Source organism: Erythrolamprus reginae, unplaced genomic scaffold, assembly GCF_031021105.1.
Source record: "Erythrolamprus reginae isolate rEryReg1 unplaced genomic scaffold, rEryReg1.hap1 H_32, whole genome shotgun sequence".
NCBI lineage: Eukaryota > Metazoa > Chordata > Lepidosauria > Squamata > Dipsadidae > Erythrolamprus > Erythrolamprus reginae.
This window is the reverse complement of record NW_027248487.1, coordinates 66442-80124: the sequence shown is the minus strand read 5'-3', so window position 1 is coordinate 80124 and position 13683 is coordinate 66442. Positions and strand designations below refer to the sequence as shown.

Here is a 13683-nt window from a genome sequence, read left to right as displayed (position 1 = left end):
AGTTAAATTTGGAAAATATGTTAATTATTGGAGATTTTAATGCCATAACAAATAGCCAATTAGACCACTCGGGGGAGAAGAAAAATAGTAAAAAGAAAAAAAAGAATTTACTACCCTCCACTTTTCAAAAAATGAAAGCAGAACTGTTACTGAATGATATCTGGAGGGAAAGACATCCCCATAGAAGGCAATATACTTTTTACTCAAACCCCCACAAAATTTGGACTAGAATAGATATGGTGTGGGCTCCTAAAACAACAGCAGAGTATATACAAGAGGTGGAAATAGATGTTAATACTTGGGCGGACCATAACCCAGTTATAGTTTACATGAGAAATAGTAAAAAGCAATACAACTGGCAAATGAATAGAAATATTTTGAAAGAGAAAGAATATAAAGAATGGATCGAAAAGGAATTAAAAATATTTTTCGAAATTAATAAAAATACAGATACTACTCCCCAAAATTTATGGGATGCAACTAAAGCATACATAAGAGGATTAACAATATCTTATACAGCAAAATATAACAAAGAAAAGAAAATATGAACAATGAATGAATGAATTAAAACAATTAGAATTTATATCACAACAAAATATGAAAAATAAGGATTTGGAAAAAAAAATAAATTTAATTAAACATAAAATTAGACTGGAAGAACAAAACCAGATATTGGAAAAAATAAAAAGAGCTAAGCAGCAATACTTTGAACATGCTAATAAACCAGGTAGATGGTTAGCATATAAACTGAGAAAACAGAGACAATCTAAATTAATTAAATATTTAGAAGACAAAGATGGAACAATAAAATATGACACAGAGGGAAAAGCAAACATAGTACAAATTTTTTTAAAAGAATTGTACAAAGATGATAATATTGAGGAAGATGTAGTATTTAAATACTTAGAGAGTTCAGAGTTACCACAAATAACAGAAGAACAACAGGAGAAGATGGAGAGTCCTATAACAATGGAAGAACTCCTTATAACTATTAAGAAGCCAAAAAACAACAAAGCCACAGGGCCAGATGCTATCCCAGCAGAGTGGTATAAAATAGAAAATGAAACATTAAGAAATAATATGCTGCAAATTTTTAATGAATGTAGGCTAGACGGTAAAATTCCCAAATCATGGTCTGAATCTTTGACAACTTTAATTCACAAACCAGATACAGCAAAGGAAAAAATTAAAAATTATAGACCAATATCATTATTAAATGTAGATTATAAAATATTTATTGCAATATATGCAGACAGGTTGAAAACGGTAATAAATAGTAAAATTCACTCAGACCAAAATGGTTTCCTCCCAGGTAGACAAATTAAAAATAATCTTAGAACAATTATTAATGTACAGTGATCCCTCGATCATCGCGAGGGTTCCGTTCCAGGACCCCTCGCGATGATCGATTTTTCACGAAGTAGCGGTGCGGAAGTAAAAACACCATCTGTGCATGCGCAGATGGTGTTTTTACTTCCACCGCAGCAGCGAGGAGCCGAAGATTGGGTTTCCCCGCCGCCTCGCTGCTGCCGCTTGTCCGCGCGCGCACCACGCGCCCTTCGCCCACCCACGCCGTTGCTGGGCCCGTGCACGCGCGTGCTGCCCGCCCGCCCACGCTGTTGCTGGGGCTGCTTCCCAGCTGGGAAGCGGCCCCGGGGTTTCCCCGCGCCCGTGCCGCCCGCCCGCCCACGCTGTTGCTGGGGCTGCTTCCCAGCTGGGAAGCGGTCCCGGGGTTTCCCCGCGCGCGCGCGTGCTGCCCGCCCGCCCACGCCGTTGCTGGGGCTGCTTCCCAGCTGGGAAGCGGCCCCGGGGTTTCCCCGCACGCACGCGTGCTGCCCGCCCGCCCACACTGTTGCTGGGGCTGCTTCCCAGCTGGGAAGCGGCCCCGGGGTTTCCCCGCGCGCGCGCGTGCCGCCCGCCCGCCCATGCCGTTGCTCACGCCTTACCGGGGCAAGAGGGGGAAGACCCAGGGAAGCCTCTGCCCGGCGGGGAAACTCCACCATCTACGCATGCGTGGAAGGGCACGCATGCGCAGATGGTGGAGTTTACTTCCGGGTTGAAAACTCGCGATATAGCGTTTCGCAATAGGCGAGATCGCGAAACTCGAGGGATCACTGTATTAGAATATTATGAGCAACATCCAGATAAAACATTATCATTAATGTTCTTAGATGCCCAAAAAGCTTTTGATAACGTGAATTGGACATTTATAAAGATGCAACTAAATAGAATGAGATTTGGCCCTAAATTTGTTAATTTAATAGACGCTTTTTATTCAGAACAAACAACAAAAATTATATTAAATAATGAGCAACTGGAAGTGTTTAAAATAAATAAAGGAGTTCGGCAAGGATGTCCTATTTCACCCCTCCTGTTCATTATGACTTTAGAAACACTATTAATAAAAATAAGAGCAGATTCAAAGATAAAAGGCTTAACAGTTGGAAAAGAGATATATAAAGTCCAGGCTTTTGCAGATGATCTGACCTTTATAATGGAAGATCCGATAGTCACAGAACCAAGATTAATCCAGACAATAGAACAATATGGTAAGGTAGCAGGTTTGAAAATAAATAAAAATAAAACAAAATTCATAACCAAAAACATGAATAAAGTGCAAGAAAGTAATTTAGAATGTATTACTGGAATACAAACCGTTAAAAAAGTAAGGTATCTGGGAATATGGCTAACAGCTAAAACAATAACATTAAAGAATGACAATTATACAAAATTAATTAATGAAATTAAAAAGGATTTAGAAATATGGAATAACTTAAAAATATCCTTTCTGGGAAGAATTGCCACAATTAAGATGAATATCTTACCTAAGGTATTATTTTTATTTCAAGTGATCCCAATAAATCCAGGGGCAAACTTTTTCAAAAATCTAACAAATGTGGTTAAAAAAATTTTATGGCAAGGAAAAAAGGCAAGAATTAAGATAAATATGTTAGAAGATATAAAAGAGAGGGGGGGGTTTGCCCTCCCAAATTGGAAATTATATTACCAGGCAGCCACCTTAACTTGGATTAAAAATTGGATAACTCTAGAGGATGCCAGAATATTAAAATTAGAAGGACATGATCTTATGCTTGGTGGCATGCCTTTGTTTGGTACGATAAAGACAAAAACCATTCTTATTTTAAAAGACATACATTGAGAAAATATTTATTTGATGTATGGAAAGATATAAAGAAAAACCACTTTTTAACAATTCCGGATTGGGTTGCCCCATTGGACGCAATAATACATCCAAATTCCATCAAGGACACAAGAAAAATAAGATATAAAGACTTGTTAGATAATCAAATGAAATTAAAAACTAGAATTAAATTACAAGATGAAGGGACACAAATTGATTGGTGGCACTATGCACAGATTAGATCTAGATACCAGAAAGACAGTATACTTTATATATTTAATAAAAGTAAAAATTTGCTAAGTGATTTAATTACTAAAAATCAAAACAGGGTAATTGGGAAAATATATAAATATTTGATCGCTCACAAGAATATTGAATTAACACTAAAAGATAGTATGATACAGTGGTGCAGAAATATAGGCAAAGAAATAGATTTAGACACATGGGAGAAAGTTTGGATGTGCAATTGGAGGATGACAAAATCAGTTTCTCTGAAAGAGAATCAAATTAAAATGTTCTATAGATGGCATCTCCCACCAAGTAGAATAGCAAAAATGTTCCCTAAGTCATCACCTTTGTGTTGGAAATGTAAGAAAGAAATAGGATCCTACTACCACCAATGGTGGACATGTAATAAAGCTAAAATGTATTGGAAAATGATAGAGAAAATGACAAAAGAGATTACAAAGCAAAAAATAGAATTTACCCCGGAGTTCTGTTTATTAGGCATTACTAACCAAAATTACAAAAAAGAAATCTTGTATTTAATCATACATATTTTTACAGCGGCAAGGATTATTTATGCGCAAAATTGGAAAGGGGAAAATATCCCCAAAGAAGAGGGAGTTATTACAAAAATATTAGACTGCGCGGAGATGGATATGATGACAAGACGCTTGAATGATCAAGAAGAAATGAAATTTTATGAAACATGGAACAATGTTTATGAATGGATAGACAAGAAAAAAAAATAATAGAAGATTAATAATTAGTATAGATATTTTGGTTTAAATTCTTCTTTTTTTTATTTAGATTAATATTAGATTTAGTTTATATACATAGAATAGAATCGATAAGACTGTTTGATTTTATATTAGTTATAACTACTTTTCTTTTTTATAATATCACTTTTTCCTTATTAGATATTTTTTGTATTAGTAGCATTGAATTACGCATTTAATCATGTATTCCTTTTTCTGTATCTGCATTTACACTTTTGAGAAAAGCGGGGATGATACATCCCTACATTTTATGTTGAATGTTTGTAAGTCTGTGTGTTATTTTAAGAAAATTAATAAAAATATTGTAAAAAAAAAAAAGAATGCTCTCTGCCGTCATTGCCATAGAAAGGGGCACATCGCCAAGGTTTGCCGAGCACCTTCACCAGGGGATTTTGCCCAACCCTGGCAGCGCCAACCAAATGCGTCCAGAAATTTCAACGCTCCCTATAACTGCGGGAACTTCAAACAGACCACCGGTTTCCGCCCAGGATTCCACAAAGGTAATTCCCCATTCCCCATTAACTATAACTCTTCACCAACGCAGGGGAAACTTTTTACATCACTTTTGATTAACAATCGACCCTGCAAAATGGAAATTGATAGGGGATCCCGTCATTCCATAATGCCGTGGCATAAATTTCACCTATACTTGCCACACATCAAAAAGGAACAATTAATTCCTTGGACTTCCGGACTTTCAGATTTTCAGGGAAATGCAATTCCTGTGTTGGAGTCTATCAATCTACCTGTATGTTGTGAGGGGTTTAAGGGAATGTTGCCACTAATTGTTGTAGATGGGCCTAAACATACTTTGTTGGGATTAGATTGGTTCCAGCCGCTTGGTATGGGCATTATTGGAATTCACTCCATTGCCAACTCAAATTTACCCCCGATGGATATAATGAGGGAATTTGCTGATGTATTTGAACCAGGACTGGGCACATACAGGGGCACCCCAATCTCATTTAACCTTGACCCCACAGTAGCCCCAATTCATCTCAAACCCCAGAGGGTACCCTTACCGCTGCTTCCAAAAGTTGACCAACAACTAGACAAATTAATTGCCCAAGGAATCCTATTACCGATTGATCACGCTAAATGGGAGACCCCAATTGTCCTTCCTTTAAAACCAGACGGCTCAGTCTGAATATGTGTTGACTACAAAGCAACGATTAACAGAGCTTTGCAGCACAATGCCTACCCAATTCCAGTGGTGCAACATCTATTGCATACATTAGGACAGTGATTTTCAACCTTTTTTGAGCCATGGCACATTTTTTACATTTACAAAACCCTGGGGCACATTGAGTGGGGAGGGGGGGCGGCTAAAAAAAGTTTGGACAAAAAATTTCTCTCTCTCTTCCTCCCTTTTGCTCTATTTCTCTCTCCCTCCCTCTTTCTCTCCTTTTTTCTCTCTCTCTCCATCCCTCTTTCTTTCTCTCTTCCTTCCTCTCTTTTTTGCTCTCTTTCTCCCTCCCTCCCTATCTCCCTCTATGTCTTTCTCTCTCCCACCATCCCTCTCTCTCTCTCTTGCTTCCTTTCTCTCTCTTGTTCTCTTTCTCTCTTGCTTTCTTTCTTTCTCTCTCTCTCTTTCTTTCTCTCTCTCTTGTTTTCTTTTTCTCTCTCTCTTTCTTTCTCTCTCAATTTCTTTCTCTCTCTCTTTCTTTCTGTCTCTGAGCTTCGCGGCACACCTGACCATGTCTCACGGCACACTAGTGTGCCACGGCACACTGGTTGAAAAACACTGCATTAGGAAATGGCTCTATTTTTGCCAAAATCGATTTAGCCCAGGCATGCCAGCAATTACCTGTCTCAGAGGAAACAGCAAAAATTCAAACAATAGTAACGCACCGGGGGGCGTTTAAATGCACCCAATTACAATTCGGAGTTGCAATCGCCCCAGACATCTTCCAAAGCCTAATGGAGCACCTATTAAATAAAATCCCCGGGGTGGTGTCATATTCCGATGACATGCTGATCTCTGCAACATCAGCTTCCCAATTATGGGAAAGAATCCAACAAGTACTAACAAAATTCCAGGAAACGGGTCTCCGCATAAAACCAGATAAATGCTCGTGGGCAGTCCCCAGTGTTGAATTTCTAGGGTTCTCTATAGACAAGGAAGGCATCCATCCAACAGAAGAGAAAGTACTAGCAATAAAAAATGCCCATCCCGACAAACAAGGCTGAATTACAATCATTTTTGGGCTTACTAAACTTTTATTCCATATTTCTCAAACAGAAAGCCATGGCAGCGGAGCCTCTCCATCGTCTACTTAAACAAGGCGCAGTCTGGACATGGGGACCCACCGAACACAATGCCTTCCAAGCAATTAAAAAATTACTATCATCAGACAGTGTTCTTGTACAGTATAATATTACCATGCCTGTAACCTTAAGATGCGACGCCTCCCCCTTCGATATAGGAGCTGTTCTCAGTCATACATTTCCAGACGGCACCGATGCTCCCATTGCATTTTATTCAAAAGCCAACAGAGTGGGAAACACCAAAAGGACCGTGGTCTCGCATTCATATAGACTTTGCAGGCCCATTAGCGGGCCAATCGTTCCTAATCATAGTGGACGCCTACTTAAAATGGTTGGAGGTTGTTCTAATGACCTCAACTACAATGGCAGCTACAATAAAGGCACTCCACAAAATTTTCGCAACACATGGACTACCTGAAGTCCTGGTCTCCGACAACGGCCCACAACTGACATCCAGGCAAATGGAAGTTTTCCTAGCCGAACGTGGGATCCGCCATGCATTAACATCACCCCATTTCACAGCTACTAATGGCTGGGCTGAACGCATGGTGAGCTTCACTAAAGAAGCCCTTCACCGATCGACACCCGGAGACTGGCAACAGCAGCTGGACGAGTTCCTGATGGCCCAACACATTACCCCTTCAGCCAGCACCAAGAAAAGTCCAGCGGAGCTCCTCATGGGAAGAAAACTCCGTTCCCAGCTGGACAGACTTCACCCGGAATACACCAAAGAAAGAGACAAACCAACAGGTTTAAAAGGACTTTTAAAGCGGGCGACCCAGTATATGCCAAAGACTTTGACTCCAACCTCCACTGGAGGGAGGGGACCATAGAACATAGAACCGGTCCCAAATCCTATACAATCCTCCTTCACAACGGGAGGATTTGGCGAAGACACGTCGACCAAATAAGAAAACAACATTCCAGAGAATTACCCCCAAATAACAATGACATTCTCCCCACAGATCACACCATAAGAAACCAGCAAGAACAACCGTTCTACTCACTGCAACATCCTCAAGCATCCAGTGACAGCTGTCCGGGAACCCTGGCAGCTGGCGTTGGTATGGCTGCATCGACATCCATAGGCCAAGGCAACCTTTACCTGGACGGAGCTGCACAGGAGCCAGCCGACCAGGAGGACAACTCCCAACAAACTGAACTGCGCAGGTCTGGGCGAGCAACCAAGCCACCAATCAGGTTACAGGATTATGTAACCTACCTAAATGACTGACAGTCATTTCGACCTATGGGGGAAGGGGTGTTATGTTTGCAAGTCACTAGAATAAAGGTGATCGCTGAGTGGAGCAGGGCGACCAATAAAGAGCCTCCGGGCTCAACCAATAGGAAGCTCCAGCGCGAAGTCTTGAAACATTGTCACCAATCCCTGTGCTAGTAACAATGTATATAAGGTGCGGTTTTGGCCACTTGTTTCTTAAGTTGCTACCTGCCTGCGAGCTGGTCACTTTAAATGTTCCTGACTATTAAATAAAGAGCTGTTATTCTCTTCATCGGCCTCCAGCCTCTGATTCAACACAGTGAGAATTTAGTGAATTTTTTTCTGAATGGCAACTGACCTGCCTCCCCTGGATATATTCCCAGAATATTAATGGCCAAGAACAGTTGTGCAGATCAAACTGAAAGGGGAAAAACATCACTTACTCTAGTGTCTTTACAGTACACTCTGGATGTTTGAGGCCCTCACACAGCAATTCCACTGCTTCGTTATCTTCCTTGTTGAGGTACAAATATAACAATTTCAATCTCTGTTTTTTCCTGATTACTTCTGCAAGATGCCTACTGCCAGATTTGGTGATGATCCCTTCAGTAAGGCTGTGCAAAAATGGAGGGAAAATAACAATTTTCTGTTGAAAAATATAGGCATGCATTTTATTCTCATAGGAATTAAAGGAATGTATGACAGCGAAATGTATTCAAGGGAAAAAACAAAGTCCAGTTACATTTTGGGTGGGGAGGGGGAAGCACTTTTGGGACAACCATAACCTGGATGACTGAGAGTATCCATGGACAAAACTATGGAACATGTTTTATAGGCACTAAAGGAAATTATTATTATTATTATTATTATTATTATTATTATTATTATTATTATTATTTATTAGATTTGTATGCCGCCCCTCTCCGTAGACTCCGTAGACTCGTTGACCGTGGCAAATCCTCTCCCTGAATACATTTGCAGAGTATTAATTGCCAAAGGATGGTTCTGCAAAACAGGCTGAATGGAAAAATAACTGCCACTTACTTTAGTGTCTCTATTGTACATTCTGGCTGTTTGAGCCCATCACACAGCACTTCCATTATTTTGTCATCTGGGTTCTTGAGGTACAGCGTTAATTCTCTCAATCTCTGATTCTTCCTGAGTACTTTAGCAAGATGCCTGCTGCAGGATTTGATCAGGATCTCTCCAGAAAGTCTGTAGAAAAATGTATATATCTTTTTTTATAGCAACTGAGGGGGACATAGTTATGCTTGAGCTGCTTTTCAGTGGATATATCAAGCTTGCAGAGAAGGACCGTTGTACTTAACTGAACAGGATGTAATTATACTTGAGCTGCTTTTCACTGGATATATTTCCACAATGTTAAACATCAAAAGACGGTTGCAGAGATCAAATTGAAAGGATGGAAAAATCACTTACCATATTGTTTCTATTTTACATTCTGTATGACTGAGCCCATCACACAGTAGTTCCATTTTTTTGTCATGTGTGTTATTAATGGAGAAATTTAACATTCTCAATCTCTGATTTTTCCTGAGTACTTCTACAAGATTCCTGCTGCAGGATTCTGTCATGATCTCTCCACCAAGCTTGCAGAGGAGGATCGTTGTACTTAACTGAACGGTCTTCTCGATGCACTGCGAGGAGAATCCAATGTGGGTAACAGTCTAGCCTGATTGGTAGGAATTGAGTTTAAATTTAAATATTTGTTAAGTCTCGCCCTCTACGTGCCCGAATAGGCCAGTCAGAAAAATGAAGGAATGGTGTAAAAGAACAATACTTTATTTACCATAACTCAACTGGAAAGCCAAAGTGACCACAAACCAAACAGAACCCCTGGGTCCACTGCCGGGAGCTTTGGACTCTCTTCACAGTGCATCGAGAAGACCCTTCAAGTAGGTACAACGGTCCTTCTCCAATACACTGCTATGCAGAATCCATTGTGGGATATAGCCAAGTTTTAGTTCACCGGGCGGGAAGGGTGGACCAGGGGTGACGGAGAAATACACGCCCTCTGTAATATCTGCCTCCCAAAGGATGCCTCCACTGAGGCAAAGGAGTCAATGTGGGAATGCCAAATAAACATGGACGGGGATGCCCATGTTGCGGCTCTGCAAGTGTCCTCCACTGACAATTGGGCAGTCCATGCTGCCATAGCAGGCGCACTGCGTGTGGAATGGGCAGTAATTCCAGATGGTACTGGGTGACAGCCCGTGTTATAGGCATCTATAATGCACGCTCTAAGCCAGCAACTGAGTCTGTGTGGAAACTCTTGAACCCATGGATGAAGGGCGGAAAGACACAAATAAAGATAATGTCTATACATGAGACAAATGTCCCCAAGAGTTGAGACAGAAAGCCCAGGGAGACTCTCTTGTGATGCTGGAGGGAGAGCACCAACTGCTTGCTTTTCTCCTGACAGTCAGGGAACAGGTACACTGTACAAGTGGATGAGTCTAGGTATGCCCAAGTGGGGCAGGATCATCGTGGCGGTCATGTGGCTTTTAAGGTGGTTCACCGAAAAGCCATGCAGTTCACCGTGGTCTCGAGGTCTGCTTGTGCCTGCTCAGAGTTCACCGTGGTCTCGAGGTCCGCTCGTGGCTGCTGGGGGCTCCTGGACAGAATGACGATGTCATCCAGGTATGCCATGAGGCGTAATAAGTGATGCGCAAGTGCACTGTTAATACATCAAGCAGTTTGGTGAACGTCCTTTGGGCTGATGAAAGCCTGAAGGGCATTGCCCTGTACTGGAAGTGGCATCCTTCCAGGCAAACTCTGAGAAACCACCTGTGGTCCGGATGTATGGGGACATGTAGATAGGACTCCTTCAGGTCGATTGATGTCATCCATTCTCGTGGATGAATCAAAGCCAGGATAGTCTGTAAGGAATGCATTTTGAAGCACCAATAATGGACATACAGGTTCAATTGTTGCAAGTTCAATATGAGATGCCATTTTATTTATTTATTTATTTATTTATTTAGATCAAACAAAAATAGTATTATAGTACATATTAACATAACATAACATAAGTAGAACGTTGTAATAGAAAGGATAATAAGACAATAGGACAGGGAAATTAGGCACATAAGTGCACTTATGCACACCCCTTACAGACTTCTTAGAAAAGGGGACAGGTCGATTGTAGATAATGTAAGGTTGAAGATTTTGGGGTTGGGAGAAGCATCAACAGAGTCAGGTAATGAGTTCCAGGCGGTGACCACTCTATTGCTGAAATCGTATTTTCTGCAGTCAAGTTCGGAGCAATTTACCTTCAGTTTGTATCTATTACGTGGTCTTGTGTTGTTGTTTTTGTTAAAGGTGAAGTAGTCACTGACAGGGAGTACATTATGATGTATGATTTTATGAACAACAGTTAAATCAGTTTGGAGACGATGTAGTTGTAAATTTTCTAGATTTAGTATTTGAAGTCTGGAGGGGTAGGGGAATTTGTTACGTGAGGAGGAGTGAAGGACTCTTCTTATGAAGTATTTCTGGACTCCTTCGATTGTATTAATATCTGATAAGCAGTGCGGATTCCACACAGGTGAGCAATATTCTAGAATAGGTCTGACAAATGTTTTGTATGCTCTGGTTAATAAATCAGTGTTTATAGAGAAGAAGCTATGTAAGATTAGGTTTATAATTCTTAATGCTTTTTTGGCAATGTTGTTACAGTGGGCTCTAGGACTTAGGTCATTGTAAATGAGTACTCCAAGGTCTTTGACTGAGTGAGGGTCCTCTGTTAGTTCAGTTTTACCAAGTATGTATTTAGTATTTGATTATTTTTACTAATGTGTAGGATGGAGCATTTGTTGGTAGAGATTTGAAGTTGCCAGTTGCTAGACCATTCAGCTACATGGTCAGAGTCCTTTTGAAGGGTGGAAGTATTGTCAGTGATATTAAATAGTTTAACATCATCAGCAAAGAGAACATAATTGCTTGTCATATTGTCACAGAGATCATTTATGTAGAGTATAAAGAGAGTAGGTCCTAAAACACTTCCTTATGAGACACCACTGTTAACTGGAGCAGGATTAGATATGGCATTACCTATTTTGACCACTTGTTGTCTGTTGGACATGAACGCTGAAATCCAATCATGCAGGGATGCCATAGGATTTTAGTTTCAGAAGATGTTTGTCATGAACTACTGAGTCAAAGGCTTTGCAAAAGTCTATATAAATTGCATCTATTGATCTACCCTGGTCAAGTTGCGTAGTCCATATATTTTTACAGTGTAATATTTGCAGATTGCAGGATATTTTTTTTCTAAAACTGAATTGTTTGTTGGAAAGTAGGTTATTAGTTTCAAGATGAAGTGTAATGGATTGCTTTATGATGGATTCCATGACTTTGCAAGTGACACAAGTCAGGGAGATTGGTCTGTAGTTTTCAACATTGCTTGGATCACCTTTTTTGAAGATAGGGATCACTGTGGCTAGAGACCAGAGTTTAGGTAGAACTAGTTGTAGAAAATATTTTGAAAATTATGCTTAGGGGTTCAGCCAGGGTTGAGGAGAGCTTTTTTAAGAGGTATGCGCATAGTCCGTCTGGTCTGATAGAAAGGGAAGGTTTTAGGTTGTGTAATTATTTTTTAACATTTCCCTCTGTACATTCAATTTGTGTTAGATCATTGAAGTTAGTTGAGTTGTGACTAGGAAATGCTGAAGAAAGTGTTAAAGAGGTTAAAGAGGTGTTAAAGGGATGGGATGGATCTAGAGTCTTTGAGTTTATTGTTTACAAAGTTATAGAAGGCATGAATTGATTTTGTACGTAGGAGGTTTTCTTCTTGATTAATGAAATAATTGGTATATTAATAATTGGTATATAATAATTGGTATATAATTGGTAGTCTTTATTTGATGACATAAATTTTTATAGCAGTTTTTAAAGTTTGCAACATGGCCTATATTATTTTTATGCCAGAGTTATTATTTTTTTTGGGGGGGGGGGATTGTAGCTTTCTTATTTTTATTGGTAATTTATTTTTCTTGGTTTTGGTGAATATTAGAGGTACTGTACATATAATTTTATGACTTTTTGGATCTCGAGCAAAAATGTATTGTAATAGTCATCTACAGTGATACAGCCGGAAAATATTGTGGTCCAGTCAAGAGATGAGAGATAATATTCTATGTTTTCATAGTTGGCTTTTTAAAAGTTGAAATTGGTTGTCTTGTTCTTGGGGTTGTTTATTTGAGTACATTGAGGCAAAAGTCGATTGTGCTGTGGTCGCTGTTGGAAAAGGGTTCTCTTACTTTGGGTCCATAAATTGAGTGTAAACTCTTGCAGAATATGAGGTCTAGGCAGTTGTTGAGTCTGATATTGTCTGTAACTAGTTGCACTAGTCCTAAATTAGTGATAGCCTTGTAGAGGGTTGAGTGGATGGGTTCAGTTGTGCATTCATTTAGGGATCAGTTAATATGTGGTAGGTTTAAATCACCAAGAAATATAAGAGGATGTTGGTAGGAGGTTGCCCACATTAGTAGTGTGGTTAGCTGTTCGCATGTGAGATGTCATAGTCACGGACTCTGTAACATAGGAGGAAGTGGAGTGTGGTGACTGAGGTTAGTTAACATATGATAGTTTCTGGAAGGTAAAGATCTTGTTTAACTTGGATTTCCTTTAGGTTGAGTGATTTTTTATAGAAGATTGCAACTCCACCCTCTCTTCAGATAGCAGGGGATCGGACAGGCTGGGCTGGATCAGGGTGATGGTGCACGGGCAGATCGCTGGGGTTGATTTGCTGGGGCTGGTGGTCCTGGGTTGTGCTGGTGCTGATTGGGGTTCTAAGGGCAGTAGGGATCAATCACTTATGGTCAGTTGAACCTCTGGAGTCCTGTGGTTTTCGGCTTTCACGCAGGATCACACCGGAGGTCTTGAGGACAGTGAAGATGATGGGGTAGAACCCCTAGCCCTCCTGAGAGGTTGGCACCCTGTTGATGGCATCTATGTAAAGAAGGTAATGAACCTCTTGCTGTAACAGGGCTTGTTTCTGCCAATTGGTTATTACGGGGCAGATGATGAAT

General features: G+C 40.3%; 1 protein-coding gene across 1 annotated transcript in view; it reads right to left on the bottom strand.

The window, feature by feature from the left end:
• LOC139155602 (uncharacterized) overlaps positions 1 to 13683 on the bottom strand; it is a 109421-nt gene that overhangs the window by 46818 nt on the left and 48920 nt on the right. The window contains exons 6-7 of the mRNA XM_070730801.1: positions 8675 to 8845; positions 8074 to 8244 (exon numbers count right to left, since the gene is read on the bottom strand). Coding sequence (XP_070586902.1) covers positions 8074 to 8244; positions 8675 to 8845 — 342 coding nt within the window. The remainder of the gene's footprint in view (positions 1 to 8073; positions 8245 to 8674; positions 8846 to 13683) is intronic.